Raw genomic sequence first — 14,821 nt, forward strand, 5'->3', positions numbered from 1 at the left:
GGAGCAGAGAGCCCAATGCAGGGCTCAATCCCAGGACTCTGAGATCATGACCCAAGCCGAAGGCAGAGGCTTTAACCCACTGAGTCACCCAGGCGCCCCAGGAAGGATTATATTTTATTCATTTTTATCCCTCGGCTGTCTTTTTAAGCACTAACTAAAGAATTGCTGCAAATAACTGTATCCCTGTGTACCATTTTTTAGTGCTGGAGAAAATACAATAATGATAAATATGTCAATATACCTCAGAAGAGCAGGAAAAGTATTTAAATTTTAAAAAGTTTTTTTTAAAACTGTTAAACCAAAAGTGAAGAAAACTAACCAAAAGTGATCCTTTTGGTTAGTTCACTAGTGATCAAATAGTTAATGATCTGAGGGTGGCCTGGTAATCTGTATTTCTAATAAATTCCATTGGACTAAAAACTGGCGGTATAGAATGGCCACATGGTGTAGTGAAAATGACGAGGGTTTTGAGGTCAGTCAGGTTTTGATTCTGCCTCAGCCCTTTCCAGGCTCTGTGTAGCAATAGTTGACTTACATTAACCCTGCTTGGTCTGTTTCCGGATTGACAAAATTAAGAGTAATATGCCCCTCAGAGGTGTATTGCGAAGACTGAATGATATGATTAAATATCCAACAAAGTGTGGGCCTTAGTTAAGGTAGTTAATTAGTGTTGGTTCCCTTCCCTTTGATTTCCTCTAAGGATGCACCACACATTGCCATAACTGGGTTTACTGTGACATGAGTTCGCCACACCACAGGGCCATTTTCTCCTAACCTAACAAATCATGCACATCCCTCTGCTACTAACAAAATTTTCACCCTTTATCTATGAAATTGGGGAAAACAGTATAATAGTATTTACTTTAATGTAATAGGTAAGCGTATCTACTTTGCAGAGATGCTTACAGGTGGATTAAACAAGATATTATGTTAAGTGCTTAATACAGTAACTGGCATATGGAAAATATACATTAAATGTCACTTTCTTTTCCCCTTCTCTCTCTCTCTTTTTTTTTTTTTTAGGTGGGGGGAGATGAGCAGAGGGAGAAAGAGAATCTTAAGCAGGCTCCATGCCCAGCACAGAGCCCCATCTCACAGCTCATAACCTGAGCCCAAATCAAGAGTCAGCTGCTTAACGTACTGAGCCACCCAGGTGCCCTCCCCTTCTCTTTGGTTAGGTATTCAATCATAGTATCTCCTAGACTAAGTTCAAAAGCTTACCTAGTCCAGAATACTTAAAATCAATTTTTCTACCTTAATCAGATTGCTCTCTTCTATGTCACATTTAACTTGAAGTCAATAATTTGACTTATTTAAGTACTGGTAAGGATGCATACTATATATACTATTGGACTGAATGCTCAAAGAGGTAAGTAGAAGACTGTTAGCTGACTTTGAGTACTTGAGGTGACAATATACATGAAAAGTTGAATAAGAAAGATGAAGGGTGGGGCAAATTACACAGAAAGTAAGTGTGGTAGGAGTTTTGGGTTTATGGTGGCTGATCTGTGATTATTTTGCACTCAGGAACAAGAAAATTATTATATTTTTAAAATTTTTATTTATTTGAGAGAGAGAGAATGAGAGAGAGCATGAGGAGGGTTGGAGGGAGAAACAGATTCCCCGCCCAACAGGGAGTCCCATGCAGGACTCGGTCCCAGGACTCCAGGATCATGACCTAAGCCAAAGGCAAGTCGCTTAACCAACTGAGCCACCCAGGTGCCCCAAGAAAATTATTAAGAGTTGTAAGACAGCACTGGTTTTATGGCTGAGAAAAAAGGTTCAGAAACCTAAGGGGCATAGGGCACAGCTATGGAGTAGCAGAGATTTCGGTCTCCTGGTCCCCTACTGCTTGCAGATATGTTTCTAACTGTTTTCTAGTATTTTAATCAGTTTGTATTTGTTCTTTCAGAGTAGGTAATTCAGTGTAGCTAGCTAAACACTGGGCTTTAAAGCCAAAGAGTCTGGGTTTAAGCGCTGTCTTTGCTAGTCACTATCTGTGTGACTTTGAGCAACTCATTTACCTCTATGCTTCAGAGCCCCCATCTAAAAAATGAGTACAATTAATATTAGCTTATTTCATAGGGCTGTTATGAGGATCAAATCATTATTATATGTAAAGGATTAAAAACTGGAGCTTTGTCATTATAATTGTTATTAATCTCTGAAAGAATGGAAAGCAAGAAATCCAGTGTTCTAACGTTTTTTCTTTCTTTTGCTTCTTTATAAAGAAACCGCCTCAAAGCGTCACGTGGATGCTTGTTAGCTGCCTTAATCCTATCAGATAAAAACAAGTTGTTGTTCCTCAGAAGTGAGACTTGGGATTTGCATAAGCCTGGCCTAGTCTGGTTACAGGAATGTCTAGAGAAATAAAACCTGAGATAGGTACAGACTCAGGGGCCCAACAGAACCTCTTCAAAAAAATCAGTCAAGATCAATAGATGTCGATAAAGATGGAGGTCAATGAATCTAATTACAAATGAACTTTCCCATCTATTTTAAGGTCTATTCCAAACTTCTCAAGACTAAATCTAGCCTTTTAAGGAAAGTGCAGAGAACATGCCTCTGTGGGCTTCCTTTGAGGGAATGTTCTGGCAGGTGCTGCATTCCACCCTGGAGGTGACTGCATGAATTCGTGAACTGAGGTGACAACATTGACTCCCTCTGGAAGAAAAAATGCTGTCTCTACATAGGAAGCTTAACTACAAAGGCACTACTTGAGAAAAGGAGGAGGAGGGGGAGGGGAAGAAGGAGGAGGATGGGGGAGGGGAAGGGGAGGAGGAGGAAAGGAGAAGGAAGAGAGGAGGACGGAAAAGAGGAAGGAGAAGCAGCAGTCACTGCTCAGTTCAACATTCAGATTAGAGAAGGCAAGAACCATTTTTTTCCCCATTTTCCCCCCTGGAGTACCTCTCCGTCCTCTCTTCAAATGCCTATTGAAAATGTTCTGGGATGAATTACAAGCCAAGAGTGCTGTCGCAGAATTAGGCAGAGCAGGTGGAGGTGAGAAATAACCCATATTCGGGTGGTTAGACAAATCATGGATTTTTTGGGAAGCGGGGGCAGGGATTTGGAACTACGTTCAGCCTCATCCATTAGGAAATCTAGGGAAGGAGAAGGGTACTAACCGGCCTTCCAAATCTTCTAAATTTGGCAGATGAAAATCACGTTGTCCACCTAGTGGACTTCGGCACTCAGGCGATATCTGTATAAGCATCAGGGCGGAAATCTTGAAGTGAAAAAGAAATAACAGAAGATCAGCCTTGGGTTCTTGTGTGAGGGAAGATCTGTCAAGGTCAGGCCCACCCATAGCATCAGCAAAGGTGGAAGAATTTAGCGTCACTGTCGGCAGCCCAGCCCCGAAGCTTGGGATCAGAGCCAACGATTTGGATCTGCTGGTACCCTGGAATCTGCCCTGCACACACCCCTTAAGTTTCTCGGTTTGAGTCTCGCCTGTAAATTCTCAGACGAAACACTGTCTTGTTAAGCTTTCACACAGCGCCTAGCTCAGAGCCGACCGCTGAGCAGTTCTCAATAACAACTGGAGCAAAAACAGCTTTTGAGGTTGCGGGCAGAAGGGCACAGATTTCACTTCGGGTTGGCGTTCGGGTGTGGCCTTGTACCAACTGCCAGCGAAATTCTCCGGATCACCCCCTGTCTTCCACTTTCTGCCGAGGTGACGTCGGTAAGCCCCGCAGGACAGGCTAGGGGCTAAGAGGTTAAGCCGCGTCCTTCAGGTGTCAGCCTCGATCCTTTTTGGAAACAACAACCCCCAGAATCCCCTGTGCAGGGAGGTCAAGCCGCAAATAAGATGGCCTCAAAAGGGTGGAACATGCAGCAGTTTCCTAGTCCCTGGCAGTCTCTTTACCGGATGTGTTTAAATAACCGAATCCCCACAAATGCACCACCCCACTAACCACCTTCGAGGCCGAGGAGGCCACCGCAGCCACCTCGCTCGCTCCTTCAGGGGCATACTGGGAGTTGTAGTCCAGCCGCTGGTTTCGCCGAACTACCTTTCCCATGGTGCCATGCGGGCCGGGCGATAAAAGTTCTTTTCCAAAACTCTTTCCACACTGAGACACCCCCCTCCCGGGTCCCCTTCTCTCCGACGACTCCTTCTCGTCTGTCGCGACTGAGCGGCAGCAACAGGAGGGCTTCGGCCCGTCGCCGCGCCGTCCCGAGAGGCACTTCCGGCGGCGGTTCACTTCCTGGTTGGGTGGATGGAGCCGGGCGGGAGCGCGCGCGGGGGAGGGGCGGCGGGTCAGTCTCCTCTGGGCGCTCCGGGGATCAGCTGGCGGGCGGGCGGGCGCCTAACGCGGCCCCGGCTCTTGCTGCAGCGCCGCCTCTTCTCCGCGTCGCAGGCCGGCCCGGCGGCCGTGACAATGTTGCAGGGCTGGTAGCTGGGCGCCAGCCGCCGAGCCGTCTCAAGTGGGTGCTGCCGGGATGCTGCCTTTTGGGGCGGCGGGGAGACCCGGGAGGAGGGGGAGGCAGTGTCCGGCTCGGTCGGCGCTGGCCGAGGCGGTCGAATCCTTCCTTTTTCCGAGCCGCGGGCACAGGGCGTCCCGGGCTCTGCCGGGTTTTCAGCCCCAGGGTTTTTCTTGCTAGGCAAATGCACGGAGCGTTTCCCCGGGATGATGGCTTTCGCTCTCTCTAGGACTCAGCGGTTGAATTCGTAAGTGTGTTACTGATTCATCCTCTCTCTCTTCTGTCATCACAGGTTTAAACTTACACGAATCGCTCTCTTGAGGAGGAGGGGACCGCGGCGCGATTGACACGCATATTCCTATAAGCATCCTCCCTCAGCCCCCACCCCCACGGCCGGATTCGGGTGGCTCCTCTCCGAGCTGAAATCCGAGAAGAAATCCTTGGATCTCTTGTTTTCTTAAAAAAAAAAAAAAAAAAAAAATCCAGAAACCGTCGGTATTTTGCTTTACTGCTTCCTATTCGCAAGATGAAGAAGTTTTTCGACTCCCGGCGAGAGCAGGGCGGCTCTGGCCTGGGCTCCGGCTCCAGCGGAGGTGGGGGCAGCACCTCGGGCCTGGGCAGTGGCTACATCGGAAGGGTCTTTGGCATTGGGCGACAGCAGGTCACTGTGGACGAGGTGTTGGCGGAAGGTATGGTGGGACTCTTTCAGTGTGCCGTGAATTAAAATCTTATGCTGATGCAGCAAGACTGGTTTCTAGTTGTTCAGTGTATGAATGGGTTTTGACCAATTGACCCTCCCTTCCCCCTCCCCTTGCTCAGTGAATCATTGTCCTTGAGAAATTTAAAACTGAGATTTGGAAGTGATAGGGTTTGTGGGGTGGAAGGACGTTGCTGGAAATTGCTTACCTCGGTGCCCTTTTATTTTATTTCTTTAAAAATTGGCAAGCCAATTCTTGTCTGCCTCACTGAATTATAAGGATCAGATGAGAAAACGTATGTGTGGAAGTGTAAAGCTTCACATCAAATGTAGGGTGCTGGGCTTGTCATCTTTCTTAAACTTGAAATTGTGGTGTGAGGGCTGAAGGGTGGAGGTGGAGTAGCCTTAAGGGCGGGGGCGCCTCCGTGGCTCAGTGGGTTAAGCCGCTGCCTTCAGCTCAGGTCTCGGGGTCCTGGGATAGAGTCCCACATCGGGCTCTCTGCTCAGCGGAGAGCCTGCTTCCCTTCCTCTCTCTCTGCCTGCCTCTCTTGTGATTTCTCTCTGTCAAATAAATAAATCTTTTAAAAAAAAAGAAGAGAGAGGGGTTTCTCCTTCTACCCAACTTTCCCACTCCCAGGAGCAGGCATTGGAGGAAGAGAGGATTTTCACAGAATGGGAATATGTTTTTCTAAGAGCCAAGGCTCTTGGTGGATTTGACTGGTTTTGTTTCCTGACTGAACTATAATCAGGTCCCCAGGATGTAGCCAAGATAACAGAAATTACACGAGATGAATGTGGTTATTTTGAAACCAGTCTACTAGGCCCCTCTGCCTCCTGTTTTAGTTATTTTTATTTTTTAGCCAAAAGAATTACTTGAGAGTGGCATCTGATTTTTGTTTTTCCTCAATTGGAGAAGATATTATTTAGACCTGCTGTGTAAATTCTCTCCATGTGTGTTCATTTGTATATCTATAGATATGTAAATATATATTTTTATCCCCCAGGCTTTCTGGAAATCTTTGCATGTATCTTTTGGTAACCTTAACCTCGACCTTCATAATTACGCCAGACTCATACTTTTCACAGCCCATTGCCTGCCTGTGTGCTTTTATTTTTAATAAAAGCAGCAATTTCCTTGGGATGAAGCTATTCAAACTAATTGGACGGGGCCAACCTGCTGTAGGTTGTGTTACTGCTGAGAGGGGATGGGGGAAGGGAGAGGCTTCTGTTAGGTCAACATGGTGGTTTTGGGGTGGACAGTTTATAAGCTGGAGAAGGAACCTTTTTGCAAGCTCAGGTTAAAGCAAAGGTCCTAACCTGGGCCTGGGAGATGCCTGTCATGGTGATTGTTGCAGGCATGTGGGTTGAGATGAAGAAGAAGCTGTGTTTGGCTCTCAGCTTGTGCAAGTACTGGGTTCAACTTGGGCCCATTTTTCTGGGGTTAGGGTGAAAGCCTTTACTTTAAAAACGCTTAACAAAAAAAAAAAGATCTGACAATTAATGTCCTTGTGAAATTCTTGCTCTTTTCCATTCTCAGCACTGCTCTAGCTGGACTTAATCCGGGGCCTGAGTCACTGTCCCTCTGGATCTTTCCTTGTGGGCTTTGGTGCAGGATGGGAGATGATTCTGTGCCCGCTGCCAGATCTGCACCCTTGAGTCTGATCTGTGTCTTTCATCCCTGTGCCAAAGCCCTTAACTGCAGTGGGATGGAGAAATGGAGGAGTATGTGAGAGAGAAATCAGGAGGAATGAGGGGGCACAGAGCTCTTTCCTTCTCTCTGAATGGCTTCTGCTGACCTTATAGCCCAGGAGCATTTTGTTCAGCTGGAATATTGTCTTATTGTAGTTGGTGCTACCCTAAGCAGTGCCTGTTCTCAGAATCTGAATGATGGGGGAGAGAAAAGGCAAAGTTGGTCTTTGTTAACTAGGCTATCTTCCTCTTCCCTGGGATTCATCCCTGAGAACTAAACATCATGCATTATGATATTTTAAATGGAATTAAGAACTTGCAGCTCTGCATGCGTTTATTCATTCATCAAGCAGTCGTGGCATATTTATGATGTGCCAGGCACTGTGCTAGGCCCTGGGGATATGACATAAAACTAGATGCTATAGTTTACAGACTATGCTGAGAGATGGAAAACAGCCCGTTAGAATAGAGTGATATGTGCTGTCGTGGAGACAAGCTTAGGGTGCAGTGGCCCCCAGTTTTAGACATCCAAGAATTGCTTTCTGCAGGAAGCGACTGACCAGAGAGTGAGTAGGAGTTATGCAGGTGTGGAGATAGCATGGACCAAGACTCAGAGCAGCAGGAGAGAGTCTCCTGTAAAATTGGGTCTGGTCATACTGCTCTCTTTAAATTCTTTGACTATAAGTGAGTTTGAATTTGTGGCTCTTAAAGGTATATAGCTATATGTAGCATTTACTAAATAAAAAGGTACTACTAAGTTCTGAGAGGCATAATAGGGAGATCTAAAGGGTGATGCCTGCCTTTAAGGAACTGCCAGCGCACTTGGTAAGACGAAGGCACATATTCACACATACAGTATACCATGGTTACCAGCACTGTCTCTATACAGTCAGGCAGATCGGGGTTCGAATTCTGCATCTGTCCTTTCCTAGCTGTGAAACCTTGGATAAGACATTTCAAATCTCTCCTGAATCTATTTCCCTATGGCAGTGGTTCTTAGAGCGTGGAGTCCTGGATCAGGAGCATCAGCATCATAGGGAAGGTTGTTAGGGATGCAAATTAGGCCTCACCCTATAAACCACGAGGGTGGGGCTTGAACAGATTTCTGGAGAGATTCTGACGCAAGCTAAAGATCGAAAACCCCTCTCCTTTGGCGTGGTCACAAAGATCGAATGAGGCAATGAATGTGAATTATTTTTCAGGTGTTCAATGAGTGGTAGCCATTATTTGCCAGCAACATTTTATCCTATATATAGTTAAGGGGAAGTGGGGGGGGGGAATGTGAAGGTTGGTTTGGCTATAGCAATCTGCAACAATCCTTTTCCCCATGGTGGGTGGACAGAGTCAGATATTTTTCTCCAGAAGCCTCACTAGCTCCTTAAAGGGTCAACATGTTTTGGGTGACCATGTTCCTTCCTGCACCTTTTTCTCTTTGAATCCCCAGGTGTGGACCTAACCACCAGTCCCAGCCAGAGTTGTCCAAGGATGATGACAGTTGTGCATTGAGTTGCCAGGGCAGTGACCAGACGGTCTGGGGAGGGTGGGTTTGTTTTATTTATTTATTTATTTATTTATTTTAAGATTTTATTTATTTATTTGACAGAGATCACAAGTAGGCAGAGAGGCAGGCAGAGAGAGAGGAGGAAGCAGGCTCCCTGCTGAGCAGAGAGCCCCATGTGGGACTTGATCCCAGGATCCTGAGATCATGACCTGAGCTGAAGGCAGAGGCTTAACCCCACTGAGCCACCCAGGTGCCCAAGGGGAGGGTGGGTTTTAAACACAGACTCTTTAGCACCACATCCCACCTGTCATCCCTATTTCTCTAAAATGGGTATCAGTCTATGCTTTATAGTGAGGAGTGCAAGAACACCGAGGGAGAGGTGCTGGAGTAAGACAGGAGAATGCGTGGGCTGCCCTCTCTCCATCAGTATCAGCTCTGCTCGCCTGCTTTCACTGACTGTTCACTGGGCACTGGGGCTTGTTCGGGGGAAGTAAAGTCTCTAGACCACGAGTTTAGGGGATATGGCTACCTCCAGGCTGGGTGTAGAGGTGGGTATCTTCTCTAGCTTCCTCAGTGAGGATGCCACGATGACTTCCTAATCATGTCTGAGGTCATGGGCGTGTGATATCAAGGGAAGATTTGGTTAAGCTTCTGGAATGAGCTCAAGGGGAAAATTGGAGCAATGCTCAGAGAAGGACTGAAGAGCTGTACTTGTGTTATTTGTCCTTAGCTATATGAGGCCTTATGTCTACGCTTTAAACAGTGAATGTTTCTTGAATACCTGCTGTGGCCAAGACCACTTTCCAGAACTGCATCAGCCCTATATAAGGTGGACCACGTGCCCCATCAGAGCAGTTTCCTTCCACTGAGGAAATCTAGGTTTAGACTTAATGAGAACTACTGAGTGAGTTTCTGTACCAGTAAACTTAAATTTTTTTTCTACCAACATCACAAGGTAGTGAGGTTTAAACACCTAAGACAAACATATGTATACATGTATGTATGTCTGTGTACACATATGTAGCATATGATTACTTTGTGTTGGTATTGATAAGCACATGTGTTCATTTAGTTACTGTTCGTTAGACTTTCTTTGTGGCAGGCACTGCATTAGAGTCCAGAATTACTAAGATGAATAGGGCATGGGCCTGGCTCTTAAGGAGCTCATAGACCAACAAATAACCCTAAGATCAGTGTCCAGCACTTGGCATGGCCCTTGGTGTATAGTAGATGATAAAAAGATGTCAGGAGGTGATAAAGAGGAAGGGCCTGGGGACCAGGGTTTATAGATGAAGTGTGGTTTGAACAGGAATGGAAATTGCCCAGCAGATGGTCCAGGTGAGGGTTACCCAAGGCCTTCCCAGCAGAGAGAGTTAGCATATGCAAGAGCGTAGTGGTGAAACAGTATGATGAGTTCAGAGAGACTGTCTAGCGATATCATCTGGGTTAGTACCAGTTTCCCTTCCAGAAAGAAGAGGCAAGGAAAGAAGGACAAGGAATGGTAGAAGGGAATTCTTTTACATTTGTTCCCTGGCTGTTGACTTGCTGCTCACTTTCTTTGGTAGCCCTGGGTCTTTCGAGTAACTACTGATTAGCTCTCAGCTTGCCCTTCTACCCTCTGTGCCTCAGCCCTATGCTAATTGTGGGGCAAGGGTGGAGGGGTAATGTTTGGGGGCAGGGAAGCCATCTGGAAGTTTCAGTGAGAGGCAAGAAGCTTGAAGGAGAAGCAGGTGGGAGAGTGGGATGACCAGTGTTACAGAAAGGAGTGGACGGGGGAGAGAGTGAGGATATGTGACCAGAGCAGAAGGTAGGTTGGAGAGAAAAAAAGAGGCAATAAGATTATGGAGAGCTTAAGTGCCAGGCAGAGAGGTTGGTTCTGAGCACCTGAGGTCTTCTCTGACGCAAACACCAATTTGATCCCTCCCACCTCAGATGTCTTTGCCTGCTGGGAAGTCTGGTTTTTTAGTGGCAACTGCAGATTTTCAGGGGGTGGCTTGTGAATGGTGTCTTCTTCCTGGCTTCGGGCACGATGACGGTTTTAGCTTTGCTAAATATAGCCAAATCTAGAATTCAGAAATGAAATCCAGAATAAGCAATTGCATGGCCAAAGCCTTGCCTTTGGTCTTTCTAACAAAGTCATACTCATTCAATGCAAGATGATAAAGAGAAACAGTTCCACGTGGGTTTTGAGTGGGAGGGGATGAGGGGAGGCATCCACTTGTACCTGAGTAGCTAAAGCTGCATGTAGAGTACACAGGAAAACTTGACAAACGTTAATCCGGGATCCGTGAGCCATGACTGCATCAGAGCAGTCATGGCAGTATTTGAAAGGTGACCCTCAGAGAGGGGCTACCGCCACCAAGTACCTTCATTTTGTGCTCTTCAAAGGCTAAATTCTTTTCAAGCCTGCTGAAGAAATAACTGTGACATATGCATCTGAAGGAGCCAAGCAATGGTAATAATAGAAATGGTATTGTCTATTGAAGTAGCATCTGGCACTGTGAAGTAGCAAAGAGTAGCCTTCAGTCCGCTTTTCTGGAGTTTGTTGTTGGTGGTGGTTTTTTGTTTTTTTTTTTTGTTTGTTTGTTTGTTTTTTTGTATGGTGGAAGGAGCACTGCAGTCTAAACAGGGTGATCAGGGTTTGTTGGTCCATTCATTACTGTATCCAGTAACCATTACTGAGCACTCACCATGTCCTGGACATCAGCCAGTGATAAATAAGACACTGCCTTGAGGAACTCCAATGCCAGAACTTCAGATGTCGGAGCCAGTAGCTCTAAGTGTGGGAGTAGAAGGTTATAAAAGGGGGAGGGCAACAGACCTGAGGCAGCAATTAATTCTGTGGGGTCAGGAGTAGTCAGGAAAGCTAAAGAAAGGTGTTATTTGAGGTAGGCCTTCAAGAATAAGAATTTATTACTAGATGGACAAGGTTGAGAGAACATTCAAGGCAGAGAGAATACCATGGCCAAAGACAAAAAAGCAGGAAAGTGCACTGCCTGCTGGGAGCTTTATGTTTTGAGATAACATAATCTACCAATGGTCCAGGGCTATGCTGTCCCATAAAGTAGCCACAGCCACATATGGCTGTTTAAATTTAAGTTACCAAAATTAAAATTCAACTTTAATTCTTCAGGCACACTAGCCACTTTTCATTTGCTTATTAGCCACATGTGGTTAGGACCTACAATTTTGGACAGCACAGATAGAAAATATTTCATCATCACAGAAAGTTCTATTGGTGTTGGTTTAGAGCAATGTTCGCTGAACTTTTTGCATGGAATGGCACTATCTAAATGTCATTATTTAGAGAAATAATGGAAGATTGGCTCCTGCCCTCTTGTTGACATAACATGAGCAATGCACATGAAACAAAGGCACCCTCCAAAAGGGTGTGTGGTGTAGTCTCTCAATTCTGGAGGTGTTGAGGGGAAGGAGACCAGTGAGGTCTCCTTTTCTCAGTTAAACATTTAATCCCTTCATTGGATGTATGCCTTTTTGTTTATACATTATGTGCCTGTCCTGCTCTCATTAGCTAATATCTGAAGGCACAGTATATACTTAAAATGAAGTTCATCTTTTATGATAGGAGATGCAAATCTGTATTTTAAGCCCTCTGGATAGGTTTTGGTGCATTTCTTGTCATATCTTGTTAGATTTTAATTATTTCTATATCATAATGTGACCGATGAAAACTACACCAGGAAGGACGCCTGGGTGGCTCAGTCGGTTAAGCTTCTGCCTTCAGGTCAGGTGGGATGGAGCCATCTGGCTCTCTGCTTAGCGGGGAGCCTGCTTCTCCCTTTCCTTCTGCCTGCTGCTGCCCTTGCTTGTGCATGCACTCACTTGCGTGCACTCTCTCTTTCAAATAAGTAAATAAAATCTTTAATAAAAAAGTACACCGGAATAGAAATGAGGCACTGCCATATTTTTGTTGTTCATGTATGCTATCTTTAATCTAAGGTATCTTTGCAGGAATCTTTTTGAGCCCCTTGTTTGCTTTATGAGGGTTAATTCATTTAAAACAAATGTGATCAGTAAATCTACTTAACCAAACACATGAACTGTAATACATTTCATTCCATGTCAGCCTGTGCTAAGGAGCTTCTATTCTTTCCTTATTCCATTAGATTCGTATGAGACCGGGGCTGACATAGAGACCGGATGGGAACACTAGTGTTGGGCCATCTAGTAAATATTAATAAAGAGAAAGTCTTATTTTTTTAAGATAATTAATGTAAGTGGAGAGTCTCATCTATATATTTGCCTTCCCCAGTGGACTGTTTTGTGTACCTCTCTTTGGAGACTACTGGTCTAGACCAGTGGTTCTTAACCAGGAGCAGTTACCTCCAGGTGACATTTTGTAATGTCTGGAGACATTTTTTATTGTTCCAGGGTGGGAAGTAATACTGGCATCTAGGGGGTATAGGCCGAGGAGTCTGCTAAGCATCCTACAGCGTACCCAGTAGTCCTCCCTCCCTACCACAACAAAGACTTCCGCGGCCCAAAATGTCGGTTGTGCCAAGGTGGTACATGATGTGTTGACCGTTATTGGGGAAAGAGAGGAGTCAGGGATGGCTCAGAAGGGTCTCATCTGACATTAGGCCAATCACTTAGTTTTTAAATTCATTTTCTCAGAATCAGTGAGCCAACAATCTTTCTGTTTAACCTGTTGCGGTTAAAAATCTTCATGTCATTTTCTGTATAAAATGGCTTCTTCCGGAAGTGAACTAGTGAACTACAGGAGATAGAATGGTAAGTTCTTTGTAGGCTCTGGCCGAGGGCGTTGTCACTGTGCTCTACTGCTGGCTGAACATGGAGTATGAACTTGAAACAATTCTTGTATTCTCATTGCTCCTATCTGAGCAACCCAAAAGTATTGTGGAAGCATTTTCTGACTTGAATTGCTTATAGGAAGGTTCAGCTGGGACGAGTTATTAAAAATCAGAATGTTGTGAGAGAAGATGTTGATAATCCTTTGCACAAAGAATTTTCAGGAAGAGTCTAGCACTTGCAATTAGGGATATTGGGTTCAAGTTCTTTGACTACTATTTGCTGGTGTGGCTTTGGGAACTCATTTAACCAGTGTGAGCCACTGGTTCCTCATTTGTAGTAACTGTCCTTCCTGCCTCTGTAGGGATGTTACGACCATGAAACGAGAGGGCGTAGTTATGTGTAATGCAGAGTGCAGAAGAGACAGCTTGGCCTGCCAGCCAGGAGCCGCAAGGATAACTGAGCATCTACGGTATTTTCAGTTCTGTGATGCTGTGGCATACAGAGAAATAATGGAAGATTGGCTCCTGCCCTCCTTGTTGACATAATGTGAGCAATGCACATGAAACAAAGGCACCCTCCAAAAGGGTGTGTGGTCTAGTCTCTCAATTCTGGAGGTGTTGAGGGGAAGGAGACCAGTGAGGACTGAAATGGTTAGGAAACACTGAAGGTGGATTGTTCTTAACGGAGTTTTCTCTGGAACCCCTTCTTCGAGTAACCTTGTTTTCGGGAACATGTCTAGTTCTGCACGTTTGCATATGTTATATTCTTAGCAAAGTTGAAGTGAGTATTGCAACATTTTTGGTTTCTTTTGAGGAACAAAATTGCCTGCATAAATAAATCATATGTTCTGTGCGTATACCCAAAGTAAAAAAGCCTTTTGATTCCATGTGATTTCCTCAGCAGTCCAGGCTGCAGCATTTTGTGCCTCCTTCCCCCCCACTCCAGTATCTTTAGTATTGCTAGGCTGCTGTCTTTATTTTTAGTGTATTATGTATACTTTAAACAATCTCCGTTCTTCTTGTGAGTTATGGACGATTGTTAGGGAAGAGGAGTCCTTCTGAGTGATGCTTTCGCCTTGGCAGAGAGAATTCCTCAAGTCGGAACAAAGTTGAAAGAGTGAAAATCTGGAGTTTCACTTAGGGCCTGCTGTGAGTGAATCAGCCCGAACTGGTCAGTTTTCTCCTTGGGCTATGAGTTAACCTTGGCAGACAGCGGATGGCAATGCCAGCTGAAGCTTTGTTATTCCTGATTTCTGAAGAGCCGAGAGATAATTGGATGAAATAGTTTATGGCATCCCTATATTATTATCATAGAAGGCCAAGCATAGCATTGATGTTAGATTATCATTTGTAATTATAATGATCGTAAATAATGATGCCTTTCATCTAGGACTTGAATCCTGGAAAAAGCAATATGATGCCGTGTCATTTTGTTGCTGCCTGTTTTTGAGGATGCTTACAGCTATTGTACTGGGACCTTTAGGGTGAGAGAGAGATTATTGTCCCTCTGGTACAGAGCATGACTTTGAGAACAAAATAGAGACTATTACCCTTCGGAACAAGAAAAAAGGACTCTGGCCTCATCCGTTGGGCTTCTCTTGGAGGATTGAGGCTTGAGCAACATTTAGAGCCGGCGAGTCTCCTGCAGTTCCCCCAACTCATCTTTTTCCCTGGTCAGTGAATCTTGTTGGTTCAGAAAGTGCTGATTATCCTACTGGGTTGTGAGATTTGTTTAGTTTC

At 45.2% G+C, this 14,821-nt stretch overlaps 1 protein-coding gene across 12 annotated transcripts in view; it reads left to right on the forward strand.

Moving 5' to 3' along the window:
* Positions 1–4,251: 4,251 nt before the first annotated feature.
* The window catches only part of LOC123925575 (AP2-associated protein kinase 1), a 172,342-nt gene continuing 161,772 nt past the window's right edge, over positions 4,252–14,821 (forward strand). For 3 of the 12 annotated variants that reach the window (XM_045978904.1, XM_045978905.1, XM_045978907.1), the window contains exons 1-2: positions 4,254–4,425; positions 4,715–5,111. In XM_045978904.1, coding sequence (XP_045834860.1) covers positions 4,949–5,111 — 163 coding nt within the window. In that variant the 5' untranslated portion in view covers positions 4,254–4,425; positions 4,715–4,948. Of the gene's footprint in view, positions 4,426–4,714; positions 5,112–14,821 lie in introns of all 12 variants that reach the window. The other 9 variants (XM_045978906.1, XM_045978909.1, XM_045978901.1 and 6 more) reach the window with 6 other exon arrangements.

Source organism: Meles meles, chromosome 15 (genome assembly GCF_922984935.1).
Source record: "Meles meles chromosome 15, mMelMel3.1 paternal haplotype, whole genome shotgun sequence".
Taxonomy (NCBI): domain Eukaryota; kingdom Metazoa; phylum Chordata; class Mammalia; order Carnivora; family Mustelidae; genus Meles; species Meles meles.